At 39.0% G+C, this 25,958-nt stretch overlaps 1 protein-coding gene across 4 annotated transcripts in view; it reads left to right on the top strand.

Annotated features, from left to right (window-relative positions):
• SNAP47 (synaptosome associated protein 47) overlaps nt 1-25,958 on the top strand; it is a 96,865-nt gene that overhangs the window by 47,677 nt on the left and 23,230 nt on the right. For 2 of the 4 annotated variants that reach the window (XM_027842142.1, XM_027842141.1), the window contains one exon: nt 6,199-13,988. In XM_027842142.1, the coding sequence (XP_027697943.1) occupies nt 6,199-6,345 (147 nt within the window). In that variant the 3' untranslated portion in view covers nt 6,346-13,988. The other 2 variants (XR_003567316.1, XR_003567317.1) reach the window with 2 other exon arrangements.

The raw sequence follows: 25,958 nt of genomic DNA, 5'->3' as shown, positions 1-25,958 counted from the left end.
ATTTACAATGTTCTTTCCTTATAACTCTGGAGTAGGTAGTTTGAGTAGTATTATCCCCATTTTGTAGATCCTGAGACTTAGAGGTCAGGAGCTAAGATTTGAACTTGGGTGTTCTGAGTGTAAGATCATTGTTCTTTTTACTAGATTGTGCTGCCCCTGTTAGATATGTGTATGTGTGTGTGTGTGTGTATACATACTCACACACACACATATACATACGTCTGGAAATATCATTCTTTAGCAAGTCTATTTAATAACCCATGATTCTTCTAAGCCTAGAGGAAGACTTCATTTTAAATCTTAATCATTGGTTTAAAACTGAATTAGGATTTGGCTGATAGGTAGGTCAGTTGTACATTAGTAGAATTTGTACATTGATGACTAGACAGCTTGTCATCCTAGGCCACGAAAGTAGCAACTGTTTTTAGGGTTTGGCCAGACTTCAGATTTTCCATTCTTTCCATCCCGTGTTATATGGAATTCACACGATGCCATTTAATTACTTCAGTCCTTCTTGTAAAGGAAAAAGGATTTTTACCAAGATTTCAGAGATACTAAGAGTTGTAATTTTTATTCATATGATTTTCATTCTCTTGGAATTTTTATTATCAGCCCCTAAACCTTAGTTTCAAGTCTTCTTATTGACAAGCCAAATGTCTTAGAGACTATTTGATGAATGATTTCTCTGTTTAAAGGCTTTAATTTCTGTGAGATGATTTCTTTTTATTTTGGGGGAGTAGTTTCTTTGATATATAGTATTCCCCACAAAGAAACCTTCTCTAGCAAGAAAGATCAGTAAATGCTCTGACAGTTGCTTGAGTCACCAAGAGGTTACTTGATTTGCCCAGGGATACACAGTCAGCATCAGAGGTGGACTTGAACACAGGGCTGACTATCAACTATTGTTTGCTGCCTCTCCTTGTCTTATTGAGTGCTTTTCTTTTGAACAAGATTTTAACTCATTTGAAATATCCAGGGGTGATTTTGGAATTCAGATTTTGTATATTAACCAACTGCATCTTAGCCACAAAGCAAAGTGTGGATACTCTCCTAAGTAGTATATTATATGTTAAGAAATAAAGCAAAGCCCTGAGAGTTTGTCTGTTTTTACCTCTGCCATTTTTTTAAGTTGTCTGTGAAAGAGTTACTTAACTTACAGATGAGTCAGTTAATTTACCCATCTGCCAGTATTAACTGTAGCAGTATAACTATTAGAACTATATATGGAGTTATACAGAAACATATGGAATTACTGAGAGCAATCCTCAGGTGACAAGTGCCCAGACTCTCTTGAAGTACAAAATCTTACCATAATATTCATGGAAACATTTTATTTTACTTTGTCTACAACCCTGTATCCCTCTTCCCTAATGTAGAGCCATCTTTTAGGGGAAAAAATTTAAGAGGAAGAAGAGAAAAAATTTCAGCAAAACCAATCAATGTATCAGAAAAAAAAATCTGACATTATATATAATAGTCTACACCCTTGGAGCCCCATCTCTGCAAAGGTGGGTAGGGGAAGGTATATGTATATTTTCAAATCTTTTTTGGGGGGCCAAGCTTGTTCTTTATAACTTTGCAATATTCAGTTTTGATTGCTTTGTGGCTGTTGGGTTTATAGCTGTAGTCGTGTATATTGTTTTCCTGGCTCTGCTCAACTTCACTTTGCAACATTTCATGAAAGTCTTTCCATGCTCTATATTTATTGTGTTTGCTGTTTCCTACAGCATAATAATAATATTCAATTATATTTATGTACCACAATTTTTTTAGTCATTCCACAGTTGGTGGGGATCTAGTTTGTTTCTAGGTCTTTACTGTTACAAAGTACTCCTTTTAATATTTTGAACTTTTCCTTTTTTCATTGACCTCCTTGATATATAAATGTCTGGAATCTTTGTGTCAGAGAATCTGAACATTTCAGTCACTTTATTTGAATAATTGCAAATTACTTTTCTGAATGGTTATACTAATTCATAGCTCCAACAACATTGTGTCTGTTTTAATATAACTCTTCTACCATTGACTATTCCATTGTTTTATCATCTTTACCAATTTGCTAAGTGCTTTGTGAAGCCTCAGGGTCATTTTGATTTGTATTTCTCTTATTGATGATTTGGAGCACCTTTCATATAGTTGTTAATAGTTTGTTTTGCAATTCTTTTGAAAACTATTCATGTCTTTTGACCACCACTCTCTTGGGAGAATGGCTTTTGGTCTTGTATATTTCTATTAATTGTCTATATATTTTGAATATCAAACCCTTATCAAAGATATTTGATATAAAATTTTTCTCCAGTCAGTTGTTCCTTATTATATATTGCCTCAATTTTTTTTGTTCAAAGCTTTTCAATTTCATGTAATCAGAATTATCTGTTTTATCTTTTATGATTGCCTCTATCCTTTGTTTGGTTAAAAATTTATCCTCTACCCTTAGCCATGGAAGATACACAGTCTGGTGTGATTTTTAATATTCAGGTCATATATATCCACTTTCAGTTCATTTTGGAATGTGGTGGAAAATGTTGATCTAACTCTAATATCTGCCATATTGCTTTTAAGTTTTCTCAAAAGTTCTCATCAAATGGGGAGTTCTTTCTTGAGTAGTTTAACATGAACATTTTGTACTTTGTACTCTTCAGACATTGCCTCCATACTTCATCTGCTCTTTCCCTTCACTCCTCCCCTTCTCATTGGAGGCATCCTTTGTTCTCAGAACTTTGCTACCTTGACTCCTACTCTTCATCCCAGCCCCCTTCAGCTCCCTTTTATATGTTGTCTTCTCCCATTAAAGTGTAAACTTCTTGAGGGCAGGAACTGTTTTTTGCTTGTATTTGTATCCCCAGCACTTTGCACAGTGCCTGAAACATAGTAAGTAATTAATAAAGATGTTTTGACTTGTGATGATACTTTCAGTTCACTTCAGCAAACATTTATTAACTCTGTTTAAGGACTGTGCTGGATACTTAGAATACAAAGTTAGAAATGAAACATTCTTAGCTCTTAGGAAGCTCCCTTCTACTGGGGTAAAGAGGAGGCATGAAATAAAAGAAAAATCTACACTGGAGAGCCTGGCTCGGAATTGTGTTGCTTCTGGAGAGAAACAAATTTTCTTGAGCACTGGGAGACAGAAAGGATGAGGTAGAGAGATCTTGGGTGAAGGGTGGTTTGTTCGTGGTAGATCAGAGGTTCCAAAGGAAGAAAAGAGCTGTGGAGGGGAGAGCTAAGGTGAATAGGGACTAGAGTGAGTGCAAAGGTAACAAGGAAAAAGGCTTGCTGCCTTGGTGGGTGGCAGCTCTGCATTCTGTGGATTAAGGGAATAAATGTAGGAGTTTGCCAGCCATGGATGAGAAGGACCAGTTGATCAGGGTCACATCCTGACTGAGGATACTTCTGAGCTGGAGCCCATGACATGAGCTTGGCTTCTGATACCAGGGGCTGGCTTTAAAGGCAATTAGGAGTCTTTGCTGGTGATCAGATACTTATGCTGCTAGATTTGTTGCCTCCTCAAAGATAGTGGGCAAAGAGTGGTACAGGGGAAAGAGCTCTGGCTTTGCCATCAGAGGACCTGGGTTCAGATTCTGCTTCTAATGATTATTGTTAGGTGACCTTCAGGAAGTTGCTTATTCTTTTTGGGCCTCAGTTTCTTCATAAATATGAGGTTGGATTAAATGACCTTGGAGGTCTCTTAAGTTCTATGTCTGTGATCCTTTGTTCTCTATACTACTTCAGTTCTCATCAGCTTCCATGGATTTAATTACCTTAATTTTAATTTAACTGTCAATATCTCTATGCTGATGATTCTCAAATCTCCTTTCCTGCCCCAACCTCTGCCGACCTCCATCTTGCATCCTCAGCTACTTTTCAGACATCTTGAACTGGATATCAATATATCTGAAACTCAGTATATCCAAAACAGAATTCATCATCTTTTCCCCTACACTCTTTTTCCTACCTTCTCTATTACTGTAGAGGGCACCACCATCCTCCTACTCCTTAGGCTCCCAACCTAGCAGTCTTCCTAGGTTCCTCACTATCTCTTACCTGCTATATTCAAACTGTTGCCAAGACCTGTTGATTTCACCTTTGCAACATCTCTCGAATCTGTCCCCTTCTTTCCAGTGACACTGCCACCACTCTAGTGCAGGCTGTCATTTCCTCACATCTAGACTATTGTAATAGCCTTACTCAAGTTTCTCCCTACCAATCTATCCTCCATGTCAAATTCAATGTGAATGGGCCTTCGTTTGATCCTAATGGCAAAGGAAAAATTGATAAATGAGAGGGAGAGTAAGAGTTGATGGTTATCTATATGAAAAAATGGTATGTAGGAGCCTATATGCCATAGTGGTGAATTAGGATTTTTAAAAAATTATTATTATGCTGTTTGGGCATTAGCCATATGAGATCATAGAAATAAGAGATGGAAAAGACCTACTGTATTAGGTCATGTAGTCCATCCCCCTCTGCCAAAGCTGGATTGTTCCCTACAGTATATTTTCCAGGGCTCTGTCCAGTTTTTTAAGTGACTCAACTGATGGAGCTTCCACCAGCATTGGGTTCCCTAATGGTACAAAAGTGTTGTTTTCTGAGATTGCTAACTTTTGTCAGTGATTTATTCTTTTGCTTGATGATGAACAACATTTGAGAATGCTTTAATTCCAGATCACATAAAATCTACTTTTGAGGTTGTACCAGCCATATTTTTCAACATTGTTTTAGGAAGGTTAATCAAATGACATAAAAGAAAGACCAGGCTTTCGCCCATTTAAAGACCGTCGTTCCTGGTTTGGCCATCAGACTCCAACCTGTGTGCTGTTTTCTGTGTTAATGATACATTTACAGTAAATGAGAGAGCCAAATGGGAGCAGTTACTTCTGAGAAGGAATTGCATACTATTTTTTCACCTTAAAAACACAAAATATTGTTGTTAATGACCATAGTAACAAAATATTTGGAAAATATCTGTAGAGATATTGATCCATTGGGAGAGAAAGTAGATGTAATACTGGATGTCCCCATTTACCAATTCAGATTCTCCAGTTCCTTTTTGTTGACCCAATAAATGATTTGTAGATTTTCCTAAAGATGTTGAATATGAGTGGTCTGTCATTGATATTTCTTTTAAAATGCATCCTTCTTTTAGTGTCAGGTTGAATGGATTCAGAAATTGTGCTCAGACCCTGGAAATGTTTATCTAATTGAAATAATAGTTAACAACATGATTAAGCTCAGTGGAATTGCAGTAAAATTTTTGCCCTCATTATTTTATGAAAAATCTGAAGAACATGGCATGAAGTCAGAAAAACTATAGAAACATTTCAGTTTCTTGATGAGGTCACACTGGCCAGTTCTGTCCTCTTCATTATGCTATCTAACTTCTTTGGTGGTTTGGTCATTGTGATTTTAAATATCTTCAGCAATGTAATTTTAGTTTGAGCATATTTATTCCATAGGTTAGTAAATCTCACTGTTTTTAAAACTCAGTTTTTCTTTAATCATAGTACCACTGTTTAATATTTATCTTTAACTGAATAGGTTTTAGTGTATGCTACATTATGATTTCATCTCCCTTCCAATGTCAGCCAAGATAGATTTAGTTCTTTTCATCTGTCTTCAATCCCACCAACCCTTGGATTATTTCTATTGCTTTCTCTGCTTCTCCACCCTAGTTTGTCAGTAGTGGGTGTGGTGTTGCCTGGAATTGAAGAATAAAATTTTCCAGGTGCAGTCTCACAGCATTTTTTTCCCATGAGGCCCTGTGGCCTTCCAGTCCATTATATATCTTTGTTCTTTGAACGATCACATCAGCTCCAGTGTTTTCTTTTGTATCAGAGTATTTGTTTTTTAATTTATCTTGTGACCAGTTCACTTCAACAAATGTGTATTAATTAAGCACTGTGTTAGGTGCTTGGAATACATGGACAGAAGCAAAACAAATCTCTGTCCTTAAGGAGCTTACATTCCACTAGAGGGTTCAACATGTATAGAGATATGTACATACAGGGTGATATGAGGAAGGTGATATCTGGGAAAAAATCTGAGAAGGCTTCAGGGAGAAAGTGGCATCTGAACTGAACCTCCACTGTGTAGGGCATTTCAGGAGTGTAAATGTATGGATGCAAGAGATTTCTTCTCCTTTAACTTCCTTTGATTATGAATAGGTGTTTGAAGAGTACTGCTGTGTTTCTCTGATAGATCTTGAAGAAACTGAAGAGCATTGCTCTAGAAACTGAGACAGAACTCGAGAGGCAAGATGAAGTTCTTGATGGCCTGACCTCCTCCGTGGAGCGCACGACCCTGACTATCGATAAGCAGAATCGTAGGATGAAGAAGCTGCTCTAGAACTTCAGGCGGAGAACCGGTGGTTTGGTGGTAACATGAAACTCTCAGGAGACACAAGTGACTCTATTTTTTAGAATAAGTGATTATCTTAATGTGTTGTTCTCTCATTGTTTCTGTAGTCTTCATTTATAGAGAAGACACCGTGGAATAATTTCCAGGATTGGATGCATGTTTGGAAGCCTTCTCCCAGGAGCAGAAGAAGCAGAAACTTTAATCATGGTGTAGTGGTTGAAGTCAGCTATCTGTCGCTAAGACTCTTTACAGACAGTGTGGTTCAGGGGTCTTGAGGACTTTCACTAAAGAGATTCCCATGCACTGAAGGAGAAGTTGTAGATTTTTTTTCTTTTTGGAGGGGGAACTTTAGTTAAAAAAAAAAAAGAAAGAAAGAACAACTTCTTTTTTCTGTGTGAAAGCCTCAGTGCTTTAGGCTCTTTCAGTGTGTGAGCTTGTGTGGTGCATTTGTTTGTTTGTTTTCCTGGAATGGAAATTGGATCCCTGGTTTTGATGCTAACTAGGTAAGTGACTATGGGCAAGTCACATAGTCCCCTTAGGCCTTAGTTTACTCAATTATGAGAAAAACTACCAGTAAGAAAATTGGACTAACTTATCCTTAAGATCCCTTCCAGTCTACCATTCTATTACATCTGTGAGAGAAAAAAAATACTTCTACCTGTTTAGTGAAATAGAGATGGAGTACAGAAGCATTCTTGCTTCTGGATACTGTATTAAAACTCTGGGGAAGCCATAGGTGTGATGTTTAACACAAAGTGCCAAATGCAGAAATTCCATTTTAAATAATTTTGTGTAGTTTCTAAGTAATTCACATATCAGCTTCTTGGGGTTTCCCTCTTTTAGATGTTAGTGCAACAAACAAAATTGACAGTTGCTGTATTTGAATTATTGCAGCCTCTTCTACTAAACTTCAAAGATGAGGTAGGTTTTTGAAAGTTGATTGTGTTTTAATCAGAAGAGGAAAATTAAAGCTCTCCAGAAAGAAGTCATTCTGCCTTTTTGAGTACAGGTATACCCTGTTTAAATACAACCTATTGCTTGGTTGCATATTAAGCTCTGAATATTTTTCTTAAAAGCTTTCAAATGAATTCCCTTCCAACCCTTGAAAACCTAGTGCTCCTTACAGTGCCTGTACCTGAGGGAGATCATTCCCTTTGGGACTTTAAAACACTGCAGAGGCTGCTTGGGCATTAATCACATATATTCCCTGTTAGATGTGGAAATTAATTGACTCCATTTCTTTCTTGATGGTTTTCTTTGATAGAGTAGGTTTATGAAATTGTGCCAACGGACTGTTCTATTTTTCTTTTTAATTTTACTGCAGTTTTCTAGCTGAGAACACCTCCAGGATATCTTATAAACACCTTAAATTTTCATTTACTGCCCAGTTCTTTAGCCAAAAATAAAAAAGAGGCAGCTAGTTATGTAGTGTATTTTAAAAACTCATGTTGGTCTTTGTTTTTACTGCCTCATTTCTAGCCAGAATTGAAAGAAAACTTCTATATGTAGTGTACTTTTCAAAACCTGTATTGATTTTGGGGGGTTTGATTTGTGTGTTTCAGTTAGCAGACCAGAAGTTAACACTTTCTCTTCCTGGTAAGAATTACTCTTGAAACAAAGCTCTTTGTGGTCTACAAACTCCATTCTGGAGGTGGGGGTTAGGATGGGGTTGCGAAGTGTAATGAAAAGTAGATTTGTTTCTGGATATCATTCCTTCATAATCACTGTTTTTATCTTCTCATCACGTATACCACTAATGATTTATTACCATTTTAAAAATATTTTACTTTCAGACTCTTGAAATAATATAATGAAGAAATATCTTTAGGCATATTATCAAGACAACTTTTTTTGGAAATGCTGGTGTTTGGGGATTAATTTTTATTCCATTAACAAGTGTAAAAGGGTTGTTACAACTTGTTATGAAAAAATTGGAGGTGTGTTGAAGTCATCATTTAGACAACTGTTGATATTGGCAACAACCCAACACGCCATATCAGTTTAGGTTGTGGCACTTTATGTTTGCATACTTGGTACCTTGATGATTTTCCTAAAGACTACTGAAAAATTGTGGATAGAAGAATGATGCTACCATGTTGATCACCTTGGTGGAAGGCTGACATTCTACCTCCAGAAAGCATAGAAGGTAATCATCTCAGAAGCGAGGCTTCACAATTCCAGAAGTTGTTCTTTAAGTCCTTTATGTTTCATTCAGGCCATACCTAGCTTTCCCTCCCAAAGTTAGAATTGGGCCTCCTGGAATAAAGCCCAACTTATTTCAAAGGCTCTTTTTTTCCAGGATGGTCTTATGAATAATAATGTCTTTTTGGAGCATTTTCCTTGGACAATTATAGAATTTGGTGAGCTTTGTGGAGCTTAGGACTACTCATTTTAGAGGTTCATAACATTTTAGCTTAGTTCTATGTAAATATTTGAATCTCTTCATACCATTAAGCACTGTAGCTTCCATCCATATCCCTTTGGAGAAGATATGATAAGTCAGACCTACCCTCAAACCAAGGTATTTTTCTTACCACATATTAGAGTATGTAGTTTTCTTTAGTGTGCTAAAAAGATAGGCAACATACCATGTACATAAATTATTGTGCTAGATTTGGAGGAGGTCACAAAAAAAAGGAATAGAGGCCCTGCCCTCACGGAGCTTGCACCTAAGAGGTGAGACATCACAAGATGTTGACAATACAAAATAGCATAGAAGTACCCACAGAGTTGAATCAACAATTAGTCCCACATGCCTTCGGAGAAGGTGAGACACTTCTGTTAATCAACAATGGATGTCAAGAGAACAATCATAAAATTAATACCAAAATTTACAGACCACCTTAGCTTTCTGCCCCTCTTCTCAGCTGGAGCTTGCCCGGAAGAATCATTATCTCCGTGAGCTATGGCCACTCCCCAGCTGGGACTGCTACCATGACAAGCCTGTATGCAGGCTCTGTTAGCAGTTCCTGCTTCGGGCATTTATAGCATGAGTCAGCAGGGCATAGTGGACAGGAGACTAGACTTTAGGTTCACAAGATCTGGGTTTGAATCTCACTCAGCCTAGGCACGTCATTTCCCTTCTCTCAGCCTCAGTTTTGTCATCTGTAAAATGGGGGTAGTAATACCTGTAACATAACCCATGTCTGTTATGAGGATCAAATAAGAAAGGATGTTTATAAAGTACTTTGCAAATCCTAAAATTTTTTATAAATGTTAGCTATAACATGCACACAAGTACATACACATACACAGTATGTACTATGTATTTATGTTTGCATACATTTGTAAAAAATCAGGATAACCATTCTAACATGAGACTACAAAGGCAGGACCCCCGAAAGAAACTAGGAAAAAAATACTTTAATGTTCTTCCAGCAGGCTATGATTCTATTTTGTATTGAAACAGTCAGTTTACATGATAGATGTGGAATGATATCATAGAAATGTTGTAAATAATCGATGTTGATATAATCCCTATCTATCAGATTAGTAGAGGAAGGAATCATAATGCCTCCTTACTTTTATATGGAGCTTTCCAATTTTGAGAACTTTTTCATATGTTAACTCATGATTTTCACATCAGTGCTATGAGGCAGGGAAGGTAGTATTGTCTCAGTTTTACAGATGTGTTTCCTTTCATTTAGAAAAATTCTGGCATACCCAAGGCAGCATCTCTAGGGATATAATTGTGACGAGGACTAAATTTTCTGACTCTAAGGCAGCGAGTATTGGAGACAGTTAGAAGAACATATGTAACTCCTGCAAACCCTTTGTCAGGCTAAATGCTGACAAGGATTGACAAATGCCAAAATCTAGTGTCTTACACAGACCTCTTAGCCAGTATTCCTGTATTGCACCCGTTTGTTTTCTCTTGATCCCCCTTGATGAGGATCAGAAAAACCTTTATTTCTAAAAAAGGTCATGTTATTAGGCAGATGCTGTTCAAATTTACTACTGCTGCACATCCTGTGGTCATTTGTTTACTCTTAGATGTCCTGATTTCAAGAAGACAAATTTAGATATGTGTGCAATGATTCCCTGGCATGTTTCAGTTCTTTATGTGTAGCTACTACTCAGGGGAAAGCTTTCAAAAGTTGTACCCCAAGTTATTGCTCTGCTTTCTTCTCACTCGTAACCCTTCCATGTAACTTCTTCACTACAATTACTTAGATTGCTGTAGACTGCAAGCAGATAAATGCTAGACTTAACTTCCATACAAAAAGAAAGAGAATTCCAGGGTAAGAACTGTTTACAATGAAAAATAGCATCAGTCAAACTCAGAGACTGAACATACTTTTAAGTTTAAAGTGCTAACTAGGCCCAGTCATAGTATTATGGAATCAGCTGCTGCTCTTGGCATTGCTACCTCAGATTTAAAAGTAGCCATTGTATATTAGCTTAGCTTACCCTGGTATTGCCTGAACTGACTTCTTGTAGTTTAACCTCTTAACTTTAACCCAAATCTTTGTCTGTGAAGGAAGAAGATTCATTACTAGTTCTGTCCCAAAATTAGTATGCTTCTGGTCAAAATCTATTGATATTGCAATGTAAACTTATCAGTCCCGAAGTTGCCCTCTTAGTAAAAGTCTCAGCTAATAAATTAGAATGTATAAATAACTTGTCCCAGAAACCTTGATTGCTTCTCAGCTTCCTTGTTTATAGCTTGTTTTCTGGATGCTTCATTGAGTTTTCCTCGAGAATCTTAGAATCTCATATTGGGAAGGAATATCAGAAGTCATCTAGTACAACTTGAACAAGAGACTCCTATAACATCCCTGAAAAGTAGTCATCCAGCCTTTGCATGAAGACCTCTAGTGACAAGGGAACTTGCTGTGTTCTGAAGTATCCCACCTCACTTTTGGGTGGCTCCAATTGCTGAGCCATTTTTCATGACATCAGATTTAAATTTGTGTCTTTGCAGCTTCCATCCATTGTTCCTGGTTCTGCTTCCTGGGCCCAATTAGAAGAGGGCTGATCCTTTTTTTACATGACGGCTCTTCAGATTCTTGAAGGCAGAGATCTTCCCTCCCCCTGAGCCTTCTCTTTTTATTTAAGCTCAATAACCCCAATTGCTTCAACCAGTTCTCATATATGTAGTGTGATCTTGAGGCCTTTCACCATCCTAGACTTCTTGGTCTGTGTGCATCAGCCAGGAGGAAGTGTCCAGAGAATACAGAGTGGAGTGAGGGGTGGTGACTGAGGCTTTTCTGAAATTGTGGTCCAGAAGAGGCAGTCATTGTTCAGGACATTGGGGCTTTGGGGTGGACTTTTTCTCTGGAGTAGCAAGGCAGTTAGGGAGGCTATGGATGAGCTGCCTGAGGAATAGGGAGTAAAGATGGTTTCCAGGCTCCTCTTCCTGAGTTCTGCTGCATTCCTTCCATTCTTCACTGGCTTTCAGAGGCAGTCATGCCTGTCATTTCTCCCACTGCCCTGGGATAAAGTTTGTCTGGGTCTAGTATCTTGAGCTTATTCAGGCATCTAAATACTTCTTTCTATCTCCCTACTTATCTTTGGTGTCAGCTCCCTATTATCCCTTTTGTGCCATCCATGGCAGAAAATAGAACAGAACAGGAACAAAAGAGTTGAAATAATTTTGACTTTTCCCATAGCTCTGCACGCCCTGGATCACATGTCCATTCTGCCCTTCCACTGCCCTGCTACCGCTACCACCCTTTCTTATCCAGACCACTAGAGACCAGGAACAGGAAGAGCAGAAACCACTCAGGAAGCCTCTGCATCCTTTGTCACCATATCTTTATCTTTATCCTGGTTGTTTTCTGCCCTGCCACCATGGGGGTACTTCTCTTCTCCCTTTCCATCTTTTGCTCTGCACATTGTAATCAAACAAACAATACCGTTGTCTTTGGAAAGAGAATGTCAGTGGACTGCCTTCTCATTCCACTTACCATCTTCATGACTTCCCACATCAGATCCCCCTCAGAAACTGCTCCCTGAATGTGTTGTCTCCCTCTGTTAGAATGTAAGGGTGAGTAAACATGTCCTTGTATCTCCAGTGCTTAGCACAGTGCTTCACACATGGTGAGGGCTTAGTAGGGCTGAATTTCTGTGTGGAGTTTTAGGTCATTGAATCCTACCTGTCCTTTCTCTGAATCCTTTGAAAATTATCTCCTAAAATCTAGAATAAATAGCAAACTGTGCCCAAGTTTCCTTTTGTAAACTAATGATGTGGAGTGACCACTTTTCACCAAGACTCCCATTATCTCTACTTCAGCAACGAGTTCCTCGTGGTTGGTGAGAATCAGGTTCAGAATGGCCTTTCCCTTCATTGTGTCTTGTTCCTTTTAAAGGATGAAAATACTGTGAAAGGAAGCCAAGAAATTAACTGCTCTGCTTTTGGCAGAGAGAAGGAGAGTTCTATCACATGTCCAGATAATTAAAGGCTCTCCTCACTACTATGTTATATTACCATACCAAGCTTGTGATCTGTTTCCCAAAATCCTCATCTATTTCCCTTTCTTGACTTATTGGTCAGTAGTATATTCTGATAACAATATCAGTTGTATTTTTTTTAATCAATTGATAATTTACTCAAATGTTTTCTACTCCTTATTCCCATTTTCTGGCTCTTATATCTCTTCACGTGTCTTTTTTATGGTATTTTACCATCTCTGTTGAGTACTTTGTTCTTTTTAAATGAATTATGTACTTCCAGAGCTGTATGCTAGTCATGGGCCCCATCTTAGTGACCCGTGAAATCAATTCTGTCTTCTGTTAAGATCCCTTGCTCACTTTATTATCTATATTTTATGCATTCATATATTTTACTACTGATTTATTTCATGGATTTTGTCTCCTGTAAATTCATTGGGCAATTGTTATTTTTCTTTTTGTTGATCACAGTTGTTCTTTATGGTATTTCTTGGTGATCTCTCTGTCTCTCTCTCTCTCCCCCCCATCTTCTTTTTTCTCACCCTCTCTTTCTCTTCCCTCGGTCCTCAGTTTCTTGCCTAAGACTTCAGAATCCTTAGCAGTGCTTCTTAAATTTCTTTCAACAGTATCATTATCTTCCACATGCATCGCAAGTGGGTAGTGGTCATTAGGTCTGATAAGTCTTACAAGGGGGACAAGTTTCTGTAATGCAATAGACATGTGCCACAAGAAGACCATGGACCTGTCCTCTAAGAAACAAAGATAGGCTGTAGCCTTCTTTGTTTATAGAAAAAAATTCTGGTGACCCACGACTTCATCTTTGAAAAGGAGTTGTATGTTGTTAATAACAGGACTCTGTGTCCTTACTGATAGATGCTGAATACCGTAGCTAAAGGAGATCAGGTTAATTACTTCTAAAAAAAAATACCGTTCTTCCTTTCCTTTCATCTTTACTTCTCTTCCCTGACTTCACAAAAAAGAAGCAGCATTAAATGACACCTTAAGTATCTTACTACGAATCTTTGTCCTAAGAGTCATAAACACTATAGGTTTCCTGCAGAGGTCAGGAAAGCACCCTGAAGTAGTGGTCGGTTTAAGGATGCCTCTTCAGAGAATGCCATTGCAGGTAAGTAACTCTTCTGACCCACTGAAATGTTATTTTAGCTCTATATTAAATGACTTTTTATCTCTATTATAGTGGTATTGCTAACTTCATTTGTTTTAATTTTCTTTTTATTTCCTAGATATTGAAATTGTGACTTAAGACATTTGTATTTGAATGTATGAGCAAAGCAATTTTTATAGAATTAATTTACTGAGACCAGAAAATTTTTTTTCTGTAGAATTAAATATCTTAATTTATTTTGACTCTGATGGTCCCAGAAGAATTACTTATGCTTGTATATTCTTAATAGTTTTTATTATTGTGCTTAGTTTCACATTGTTTATAATTGTAGGCAAAGGTAAAACTAATTTCCATGCAACTGTAATGAGTGTCAACATTGAACATTATCCAAAATAAACTACTTTGACGTCTTATGAAAAACTGATAAGCATCTGGAAAAGTTGTGTTCTAATTTTCTAATGGTTATATTTATTGAGTTGGTTTCTTGTTATATGTTCAGAGCCTTATCACTATGTGTTCTGTGATTTCAGCCCTCAAATTTGCAACCATATACTTAGTCTTATTTAGAGATTTTTTTCCACTGGAATATAAATGTTTACATAATCAGTTTTACTCTTATTAATTAAATAATTCCAATCACTATATTTCTCTGGTTAGTTCTACATTAGCTCCACTAGCAGCTAATATATCTGTTTTGATTAAGTAGACATAAGTTACTAAGCACAATAGAGGTGTAAGCATGGTTCCTGCCAATGCCTGTAAAGCCAGCAGCATCTCCTGCTTCATAGCTGTCTTAGAAAAGGGTGAGCTCTTAGTTTTCGTAGGTTCTGAGACTGAAAACAAGCAGTTCTCTTCTTTCCTTCACAGCAGAAAAGTACTAAAATGATGCATGGTATCACTAATATATAGGTTCTTATAATCACCTAAACATGAGCAACAATTAAAAATGAGAATACAAAGTATTGTCCATTAGGCAGGTGTTATCCCCATTAGACAGAGGAGAGACTTGGGCTCCAAGAAGATGCATTTCCCTGTGGTCAGTCAGCTAGTAAGCACTAGGGGTCAGAATTCAAACCCATGTCTCTTGATGTCAAATCTAGTGATATTTTCACTTTTCCATATTGCCTCTCTAGAATGCTTACTTCAGAAAATGATACCAAGGACTCATTAAAATAAATGATTTATCATTAGGGAATTACTTAGAGGTGACCTTGTATTACTGGGTACTCCCCTTAAGCCATAATCTTGCCTTCTTCTGCCAGTTTAATCCTTATTTTATGCATTTATCAAATTTGAAAGTCATTCAAATTATAGTCTGTTTTTGCATTTAGAACTGAATTTCCAAATAGCATTATTTAAAGGTTTTTTGGGGTTTTTTTACACAATTTGAAAGTTTTTCTCTTTTGGTTTTTTTTTTCCATTAGTGTTGGAGGATTGAATTGAATTTCTAGAGATATGAGTTTTCCTGATTTATTTTGAAAGGTGTAAGACTACATGGTTAATATCTTGGGTCTTCTAAAGGCCAAGTGTGGCTCCCTGGGTTGCCATGGTGGTCTAGATGACTGAGAGGAATTGTTTAGTTAATCTGACAATACTGTTTATAAAAGTCATAAACTACCAGCTTCCCACAGAAAGATGTACTTAATAGAACCCTGAAGCTGAAAGGAAAGGAAGAGGGTTAGGTTGAGGGGAGGTAGGGTGATGATGGGGTGTTTATTTGGATAGCCCTGTGGAAGTGAATCTAGGATTCTCCCAGCGTGTTCACGACAGAAGACACAAGCACTGATCCACTTACGCAGGGTGGTGACAGTCTGTGAGGTAGGTAGGCAGTGTTGTGTGGTGAACGGAGCACTGGATTTTGGTCAAAGGTCGAGGGTGTGAATCCTGCCCTGCCATTTACTATCTGTATGATGAAGGACAGATCATTCTCACACTTCACTTTCCTTCTTTGTAAAATGAGGAAGTTGAGCTACATTAGGGATGTGTTGGAGCAAGATTGCCTGGTTCAGGAGAGCTGATTGTTAAATTTTCGTTGCAAGCATTTACACCTTGGAAATAAGCAAATCCTACCAATCACAGCTTAATTTATTGTTTTTGTTGATTGTTCACATCCATTGTATGTAGAGGAAATCCTTTGGTAGGCCAGAGGTTGTGCAGACTTGGTCTAGAGTTCATAGGTTCAGAAAGTGGGCGATACTGCTCCTGGGGAGCTCTGGAACAATGTAGGGGGGTGGTAGTAGTTTGAAATAACACAAATATTTTTTTTTAAAAACCATTAAAGGGTTAAAGAAAGTAGATTTTCAAAGAGGCACTGAGTAATTTTTTTAAAGGGGGGATGGTAGGCCAAATAAGTTTGGGAACCTCTGTCTCTAGACTAAAGAAAGTGATGGAGAAAATGCAGACTAAAGTCTGTCATGCCTATATTTACCCCAGTCCAAGAGCTGGTTGTTAAACATCTACTAGCACACTCCTGAACTAGATGATCTCTAAGGTTCTTTCATGATGGAATGTGCTATAAATCCTGTGCTCTTATTTCCATTTTGCAGCTGAGAAAAATGGGTTCAGAGAGTGGAGGATGGGCCCCAGGTCCCTTAGGTGGTGGAGTGTCGAGTCAGGGCCAGCCAATATCTAGCTTGGACGTTCTTGCCACGACTGCCTTGAGTTTTGAGGATTGCCAAGCGTTCCAACATGAGAACATTTGCACTGATTTGATACAACCCATATCCAGTGATTTTATTTTTAGTTGGCAGATAGGGTCTTAAGGAAGCCAGTTGTTGAGACATCTGTTTGCAGGGGAACGAGAACTGAGCTGGAATCCGAGGACCTGGGCCCAGCAACGTCAGCTCTGTAGGAGCTTGGGAAAGTGGGCACCACTTTCCTCCTCTGTTTTTTAAAAAAAAAAAAGAGGGGGGATTGAACCAAATCCTTTCCACTTTTTAACCTGGGAACCTGAGGTCTGAATAGATCTCGAGTGTCTTTGACCTCATTCAGCAGGCACTGTGATTTCATTTCCCAGAGTCAAGGGGAGAACAGTCTTCTGCTGCAGTTAGTTTTCTCTCAGACCATTGTTCCTAGGACATCTCTTCTGGAACCACAGGAAAGGTAAATGAGATTAAAAGTGACCATAATATGCCAATCGGATTCCCTTCCAAAACTCGGAGTTAGAAAATGGAAGCTCTTTGCTGATTCATTAATATCATGGATAGGCAGCAGCAGCATCTGTGACTTGCCTGTTATTGGCAGTGGTGTACTTGGACATATATAGAAAAATTTCTGAAATTTTTGCATTGTGGTTGCCTCTGTTCATCTTTCCTATCAGTAGATATTGCCATCCATTTCACCATGCCTTTTTTCCCTGCTGCCTTGTACTTTCAACCTTTTAAATTCCAGTGTTGGCGGTCTTCAGGGGAAAAGAACCCAGGAAAATAGGATAAAGAGTGAAAAAGCAATAAATGGTATCAGAGCTGTTACAGTGCAAGCACTGTTCTATGAGGAAAACAATTGAAGTGAAATGGACATGCTAACAAAATTGGTGAAGAGGGGAAAGGAAAGTTAGTCCAGGTTAAGGGCATTCAAGGAAAAACTCCATGGGATTTATCCTTTAATACTAACACTGTGCATTTTGAGGTTTCTTCTCACACCCAGCAGACCAGCAAAGATGATAAAAGATGGGAATGGTCAGTATTGGAGGGGTTGTGGAATGATAACCACACTAATATTGGTCCAACCATGCTGAAAAGCAGTTGGGAATTCTGCTAAGAAGGTGATGGAAATAGCACATACCTTTTGATCAGAGATCTCACTTTTAGGCATATATTCCAAGGAGATCAAAGATAGAAAGGACCCATATATGCCAGTATATTTATTGTAGCATTTTTTTTTGTAATAGCAAAGAATTGGAAACAGTAAGTGCCCATTAATTGGGGCATATCTAACCAAATGATAGTCATGTCATGGACTGGTACCATGCCTTTAAAAAAAAAAAAGGATGACTGAATACTACAGAGGTTCATGAGAAGATCAATGAACTGTTGCAAATGAAGTAATCAAAACCAGTACCTGATACCTAATGACTGCAGCAATGCACATGGAATGAACACAAAAGAAAACCTCAGTACTGTGCAGTCATAATCACCAGGGTTGGTCCTGAAGATGAGATATGGAGTGCATCTCCTTTTCTTTGCAGAGGAGGAGAACTGTGGGTGTCAGACACTATACATATACTGTCAGATTGGGTTGATGTGTTCTCTAGTTTTGCTGAACGTTTTTTCCCCTTTCTAACCCTTCTTTATTGTAAGGGATACCTCTGGATGAAGGAGGGAAGGAATATTTTGGGAAATAAAAATTATGTAAATATGAAATATGTCAATAAGATTTAAAAAAAGATTTGACATTTGTTCTTTTAAAGGGTTTCAGTGGTATTCTCTTGATCTAATGGTGGCCTTGCAGTTTCTTGCAAGTGGAGCACAAACCCTGAACAGGTTCTACCATTCTCAAAAAGCTTGGAGACGATCCAGTGATGGGTTATTCCTTGGACACTTAATCCAAGTGAATGTGGAAAGGTTGGTTCATCAACAGAAGTTTGGCTGGTGTCATAAACTTTGTCACTCCAGCTCACAGAGACACTCTGTACAAGTTAAGAGCTTAGCACGGTACCTGGCACAGAGTAGGTTTTTAATAAAAGTTTTTTGACTGATTGAAGTGGTGGGCTCTGTGTTACGGGAGGGTGTGCAATGCTTGAGTAAATCATGGCCATTTTGAAGTTTTGTGGTACCTGTTTACTTATCACAATATATTATAGGTAGTCTTAATTTATGGATGGCTTATATTCCAGAAGTTCATTTGGAAATCAGAGCTTAGATACATTTTCCCATAGACATCATGTCAAAAGGAAGGCAGTTAGGCTCCTAGGTCAGTCCACAAAAAAAAAATTTAACATATAATGTAACTTAACTCATACTAAAAGCATTATCACACACACAAACTCCCCCCCATGATCCTTTATAATATTGTTTCTGTGGAAAAATACTCGATAGAGCTCCCATTTCTATAACTCTTGATAAAATTTACTACTTTCCCCTCAACAACCTTGTGAGATTATATGTGCAGTACAAGTGTCAACTCCAATTTGCAGATGATAAAACTGAGGCCTAAAGAAATGAGGTGACCCAAGGTCACTCAGCTGTTAAGTCTGGTGGCTAGGATTCAACTCCTAGGTCTCCTCATCACTCTGTTTCCTTTGTTTCACAAAAGCGATCTGAATCTTTACTGGGGTGGCGGAGACATGTGATGTCCTGAGGGGCAGGCCAAAGCTGTGGCTTTCCACCCTATGGTTTGTTTCTGAAGAAGAGAATGCCAATTGTGCAGCTTAGTATCTTCAAAACCATTGATTTAATGGTTTTTAACATTTAATTTAATTTTAATGTTTAATATTGTTTAATATTTACTAAACAGCTGCTTCACATAGCTACAGAAGATAAGGCTGCCCATGCAACAACCATCTATCACTTAACTACCTCTTAGCTTCCATAGGCCTAAAATACCCAAGGACCCCCCCCCTTCCCACTCACATCTCTCCTAAAATCATCTCATTCTCTGGCTCTTGCCTTTTTGCGTCCCTGTTCCATCTGCCCCTTTCAAAGAGCTTTGCTACTCCTAATTAGTTAATCCTTGTACGAGTCTGCTGTTTTTCCAAGAGTTTTGATCCAAAAGCACAAGTTGCTTCAGTGGAAGGAAAATGTAATTAGTGTGACCACAGCAGCTAAGCCTTGGTAGAGGGTTTTTTGTTTTTTTTTTAAGGCTGCTTACACAGGCAGCTAGGCCATGTCGTGAGATGAGCTGCCTGGTATTACTGCATTCATCCATTTGACTCAAAATAACAGGGTCAGTTGCCTTCCATTGTCCCATGTGTGGGTTATATCAAACCCAGGCTAATAGTGAAAAATAGATTTGTACCTTGGCCAAATCCTAATTCTGACATCTGGGCATTGTAATGTAAACAGTCCTTTGTTGCATCAACACGCTGGCTCTGTGCATCCAGGGGAGCTTCCTGTGTGCCATTCTCCATTAGCTACTTTTCCTGCCCTTGATGATGCAGAAGCTGTCATCTCAGGCACAGCATCTTTCAGACCAGGCCTTTTAGCCTTCAGTCTCTTGATGACGGCTGCCCTTGTGTTTTTTTTTCTTTTACAGCACTTTATCCTGACTCAGGGCTTGGCAGCCTTTCAGAACAGGGGTCCCACGTTAGAAAGTACCTTAAAGATCATCTAGTGCCCCCTTTCATTTTACATATGAGGAAAATGAGGCTAAGTGAGTTGGCTAAGGTCCCATTGCCACACCTTGAGAACAGGTCCGCTGCTTTAAAATATCACGCTTCCTCGGTAATCGTTGACCTCTGCACAGAGGGAAGGTTGGTAGGGGGTAGAATCAGAATATTAGAGCGGGTAGGGACCTAGATATAATCTAGTAATAGATTATGCACATTAACACCTTTGTTTTTCAGATGAGAAAGCAGAGACATTGGCCTGAGGTTACATGGTAAATTAGTGGCCAAGTGGTACTAGAACCTTTCCGACCTTCAGTCCAGTTGCTTTTCCACTGTTATCAAAGTGAGGGAAGGGAGGTGGAATTACAGTATGTCCTGCTATCAGCATTACCTTTTATATTCTCTTGGGTTTAAGGGTTCTTACCTTTTATAAGTGCATATGTTTTCCCTGGAAGGACTTAGCCCATTAAGCAATCCTGTGCTTAGTATGAGTTGTTTTAATGGAATAATATGAGTACTTTCCTCTTGGAAAAGATCTTTGGTCTTTTGGAAGGCTTGGGGTGGGGAGGTGAGGAGGATATGGTTGGGAGATAATTTTGGAGCATGGGCTCAACTCCAGTTGAGGTAGGCTGAGTGGAATACCTTAAAGATTTCATGAGGGCACCTGACTCTCAGACGTGAGAGAACAGTATGAGAGAAGCATAGAAAGGGTGGTGGGAGACCCCAGTAACAAATAGTCCATTCTGCAGTGTTGCCTAGGCTCAAGGGGGCTTTAGGGCCATTGGTAATCATCGCTTGCCTTTAGTATGATTTTATAGGTTGTCCATGCTGGCCGTAACTGCATTGGGTGGGGAGTGGAGCCCACAGAAAACGTTTATATACCCTTTTGTGTATCGTCCACACATGCCTTGACTTAGGAAATAAGTACTTCTTTACCATAGAAGACAGTACTGTTTGACAAAGGAAATACAATTATGAACAGTGATGCTTAAAAAAAAGTCCTTTGTACTCCCTTTAACTTCTCACCCTAGATAATTGCCTACCTTACCTGTTGGCTGGATCTTTGGCAAGAAATTCTCTCAACCTAGATCCATTTTATATGGAAAAAGGAGAAATTGAGTCTCTTTGTGATAGTGCCCAGGAACTGACAAGGAGGTGTCTGGCTCTCTGCATCCTGTATTTCTTTGGCCCTACACTAATTTCGTGAACTGAATTTCTTTTTTACTCTTGAAACGTGAAGCTGCCATATGAGGAAGATTATAGCTTGAAAGGTGCACGAGGCGTTTGAGCTGGGAGAAGAATTTAATTTTAGATTAAAATTATGTTTGCTGTACAGAGTAAGAATGGTATTATGAAGTTAACTGCATGGGGGCACCAGTGGAGAATTTATTCTCTTGTTCTGTTGACTTAGAGTTAAAAAGAGAGGGGGAGGGGGGTGAACAAACAAACCCATACGCGGAAATGTTATGATTTGTTCCACATGCTGGGTGTGTTTTTAATTTAATGGTTTATATGGCGGTGAATGGTGTTTACAGCAATGAAGTCACATATAGAGACAGAGAAGGTAATTGCGGGTAAGCAGTTGGTCTGTATTCCAAGGAATCCCATCCATTACTGACTGCACTTTCATTCAGCACTCTTGAGGTTGCCAGTTCTTGCCCATGCAAGAAAAGAAACAGTGTTAAGAAGAATGAGTTTCCAGCTTCAACAATGCTTCTGAGACATCTATTAAGCTACTTTGAGAGATTCCTGTCTTCTTTCCCAACCCACCCCAACCTTCTTGTTTCTGTAGCTATCAGAGGTGATTTGGGTCTTAAAAAAAAAACCCTAAAAAAGCAAAAACTCAGCTTTTAAAAATATAATATGTTTTTCACCCTGATTATTTGCTGAATAAGATATGAAGTGGTCCCAGTAATACCTCATTTACTATCTATCGCTCTTGTTCACTTTTCCTATTTCTCTTATTCAGGGAGAAGACATTGTAATGTAATGGGAAGAGCACAGGACTTGGGAATCTGGAGTCCCAAGTTCTAGTTCTCAAATTAACTGTAACTTAGGGCAAGTCACCTGCCCTGTCTAGGATTTGGTTTCCTACTCTGTAAAATGAGGACGTGGGACTAGATGACCTCCAAAGTCCTTTCCCCCGTGATTGATCCCTGTTGTTTGTCCTTCGTTCTCAGAGAGGACCATGACATCAGGAAGGTGATGCCATAACATGCCAGTGAATTGGATTTAAGTGAGGGAGGGCCATGCAAAGTCATCAGCCCCACTTTCTCCTCTGGAGCCATCTGGGTCCAGTGGCCAGATATAGAGCAGGATGATTGGAGATGGCCCTGGATGCAGTGGGAGACCTGGGCCTTTTTAAGCTAAGGTCTTTAACAGGTCTCAGTTTGACTGAGGCAATGCCCAGTGATAGTTGACTAAAGGATAGCTAATAAGCTGCTTGTTATGAACAAGGAGACTGAGGCCCTCGAGATGAAAAGTTGAAAGCTCAGAAAACAAAGTCAATAAAGCAAGAAGAAGAAGAATGGAGGACTTTTAAGCCCCATACACTCCCTGGACATCCTAGAATGTTGGAGCCAGAAGGAACTTCAGAAATCCTCTAGTCCAACCCCCACATTTCATAGATGATGAAACAGAAAGAGAGGGGGAGCGACACCCCAAAACAGTGACACGTTGATGCGGAATTGAGCCCTCCTTCCATTCCCTTTCACTGCCTGACCACCTCCACCCACTTTCCAGGACCTTAATTTTTCATTTGTTAAAGCCGTGCCGATTTGGAAGCAAGATTTTCCCTTTGCTCAATGCAGTCACCCAAGAACACATTGACAGTTGACAATATGCCCGGCCCTGTGCTAGAGCTAAGGGAATTATTGAAAAGATTAGGATACAGTCCCAACCCTTGAGGAATTTAGTGTTTAACTTCCACATAGGAAGTAATTCAAGATGGTATATAAATGGCAAAATTGGTAGTGCTATGGAAAGCGAGGAAGGGATGAGATTGTTCATTGATTTGCTAACATTTGAGGCTGAATTAGGGGAAAGATTTGATGGCATGAACCGAATTGCAACTCCCTTACCTATAGAAAACTTAATGGATCTTAATTTTTTAAATCCTTCAGGCAGCATATCATTGAATTGTTAATAGTACATCATGATGGAGTGGTTAATGAATAAAGATTGTGTGCATAGCTATAAAATTGTTTGAAAACCTTAGCAAAAAGACACCCTTCCTGCCATTCCATTCATCAGGCATTGAGTACCAGTATGGACAGGTCCCTGGGTTTAGTTCAGGGAGAGCTGTGCAATTTAGACTAGACTTAGTTTCCACCCCTGTGGAGTGGCAGTCTAGCAGGGATAAAGTACTTGCAAGTAACTAATAAATGTTAAGGGTTTAAGAATGTCTCTCTCTTGGTGCCTAATGGTACCCTGCACAAAGTAAGTACTTAAATATCTGGGGAATTGAATGTTAGGATTTAAGTAGGGAAAAGGTTATTAGCAACATAAGGGAGGGAGGATAGGCATGGCTTCCTAGAGGAGACCATATTTGAGACTTGCCTTAGAGTAGGCCTGTGCAACCCATGGCCTGGGACCAATTGTGGCACACCAAAGGATTTTGGGAGGCTAGAAAAACAGGTTTTCCTCTTCTTTTTTTTGTGGGCCACCCATAATCCTTTGTGGTGCCCATGGGCCATAAGCAGTCCGTGGGCTGCATGTTGCGCAGGCCTGCTTTAGAGGATGGGTAGGATTCCAGCAATTATATGTGGATTTTAGTAGAAAAGCTCATCAGAAACATTAAAAACATTAAAACAAATATTTACCTAGGCATTTTCCCCCCTTATTAAATTTTATCATTTTTTCCCTTTTCATACTTTTTCTTGTTCTTTTTAAAGGGAAACTGGCAGTGGCAGATGAGGGGAGAAAGACTGCAAGAAGGAAGTCATTTTTTAAAATGGAATCTGCAGGCAAAGAAAGACTCTTTAGCAACCTACCAGAGAAGAGATGACAAGAAGAGAAGTAACCAACTTCATGTTGTTCTCTTTTCCACTTAAGGACATATTTCTCAAATCTTTCCCAGAGGCTCCTGAAATTCCTTGATTTGCTGGGAATCTCCTAAAAACAAACAGTGGAGGCCTATAGATCAAAGGAGCAAAAGAAACTGATAATTCTTGTCACCAAATCCAGTGGCCCCCTTTTTAAGCCTTATCTTCCTTGACATCTCTGAATTACTCAACAAGTGATCACCTCCTCCTCCTCCCCCTTGATATTTTTTCCTCCTTTGACTTTCTCAGAGTTCTTTTCCTACATACCTGACCTTTCCTCCTATAATTTTCTTCATTAGCTCCTCCTGCCTCTTAATCATGAACTTAGCCAAGACTCTGCCATTGACCCTCTTTTGTCTCAACCAACTCATCCATTCCCATGGCTTTCATTATAGGGATTCTTCTACAGGAATAATTCACAAAACCATTTCTCTACCTCCAACTGCGCCACCCCAGATGTAGTCTCTCATTTCTAATTGCCTACTGAGTCTTTTTATCTGTATGTCTCACTGTCATCTAAAATTCCATGTACTCAGTTGAGTTCATTATCAGCAACTGTCTCATCCCTAACATTTCTGTTTCAATTGATTAGAACTTATCACTCACAAAATCTTGGGGTCTTCCTCATTCCCCACCTTGAGTTAGTTGCTAACTCTGGTGAATTTACTTCCAAAATACCTTTCTTGTTCATCACTTCCCTTACATTCCCCCCTCCTGTGCTGTCTTTATGGACTCCTAATGGATCTTCCTTTCTCTCCTCTATCTAGTCTTTCAAATTACTGTTCAAGTAGTCTTCCTCATGTAGTCCCTTAATCAGATCACTAGGCTACTCAAAATTCTTCCATTCTTCCCCATTGCCTGCTGGATTTAAGGTCATTTTGTATCCTAACTCACATTCACATTTTCCAAACAACTCTCATTGTCCCCTGCTCTCATTTTTCCCTTACCTATATCTGTCCATTATATCAACACTACTATACAGCTTTCCTTGAATTCCACTGCTAGAAGTGATCTATCCATCCTCCAGATTTTCATAGCTCTTTGCTGGGATCTCTGCTTTGTCCTTATTGCAGCCTGGTGCGATGATTATGTACATGTCTTAGCCTCAGTTAGACTGTAAGCTACTTGAGGGAAGAAAATGTCTAAAATTTTTTTTTTTTACCTTTGTATCCTCAACTGGGGTCATATACTGGATGGAGTTCAATTAGCAAATGTTTGTTGAATTGAGAGTTGATGGATGGATTGATAAGAAATTATTAAGGAGCAGTAGGAGGTTGTTAGGAGACAATTACAGCTGGTTAGAAGTCTGCCAGTTCTATCACTTAGCCTCATGACCTTGGGCAACTTTCTCCCATCTGAGCCCTTTTCCTTATCTGTAAAACAAGGAAGTTGGGTTAGAAAATCTCTAAGCTCAACAACAATAATAATAGCTAACCTTTATATAGTGGCTACTGTGTGCCAGAGCAACACATCAAGGATTTGTGTAGCTTATTGTGAAAAATTTCTTTGCTCAGAGAGACTAAGTGATTTGTTCTTGGTCCCACAATATCAGAGGGCAGATTTGGACCCCAGTCACTCCAGATCCAGCATTCTGTTCGATCTCAGTGAGATTCCACAGAATCACAAACATTTGGTCAGAAGAGACCTAGAGTTGTTGAGGGCAACGGCGTCAAACTCAAAGAGAAGTGGGGGGTGGGGAGAGCGCGAAAACATAAGAATTCCTGCAGGCAGCATATCGACTTAGAAAGCTACACACTTTATCCATTAAATACAT

Source organism: Vombatus ursinus, unplaced genomic scaffold (genome assembly GCF_900497805.2).
Source record: "Vombatus ursinus unplaced genomic scaffold, bare-nosed wombat genome assembly UNPS02014867.1, whole genome shotgun sequence".
NCBI classification, from domain to species: Eukaryota; Metazoa; Chordata; class Mammalia; order Diprotodontia; family Vombatidae; genus Vombatus; species Vombatus ursinus.
Note: the sequence above shows the minus strand (reverse complement) of the source record. Positions and strands in the feature narration are given on the sequence as shown.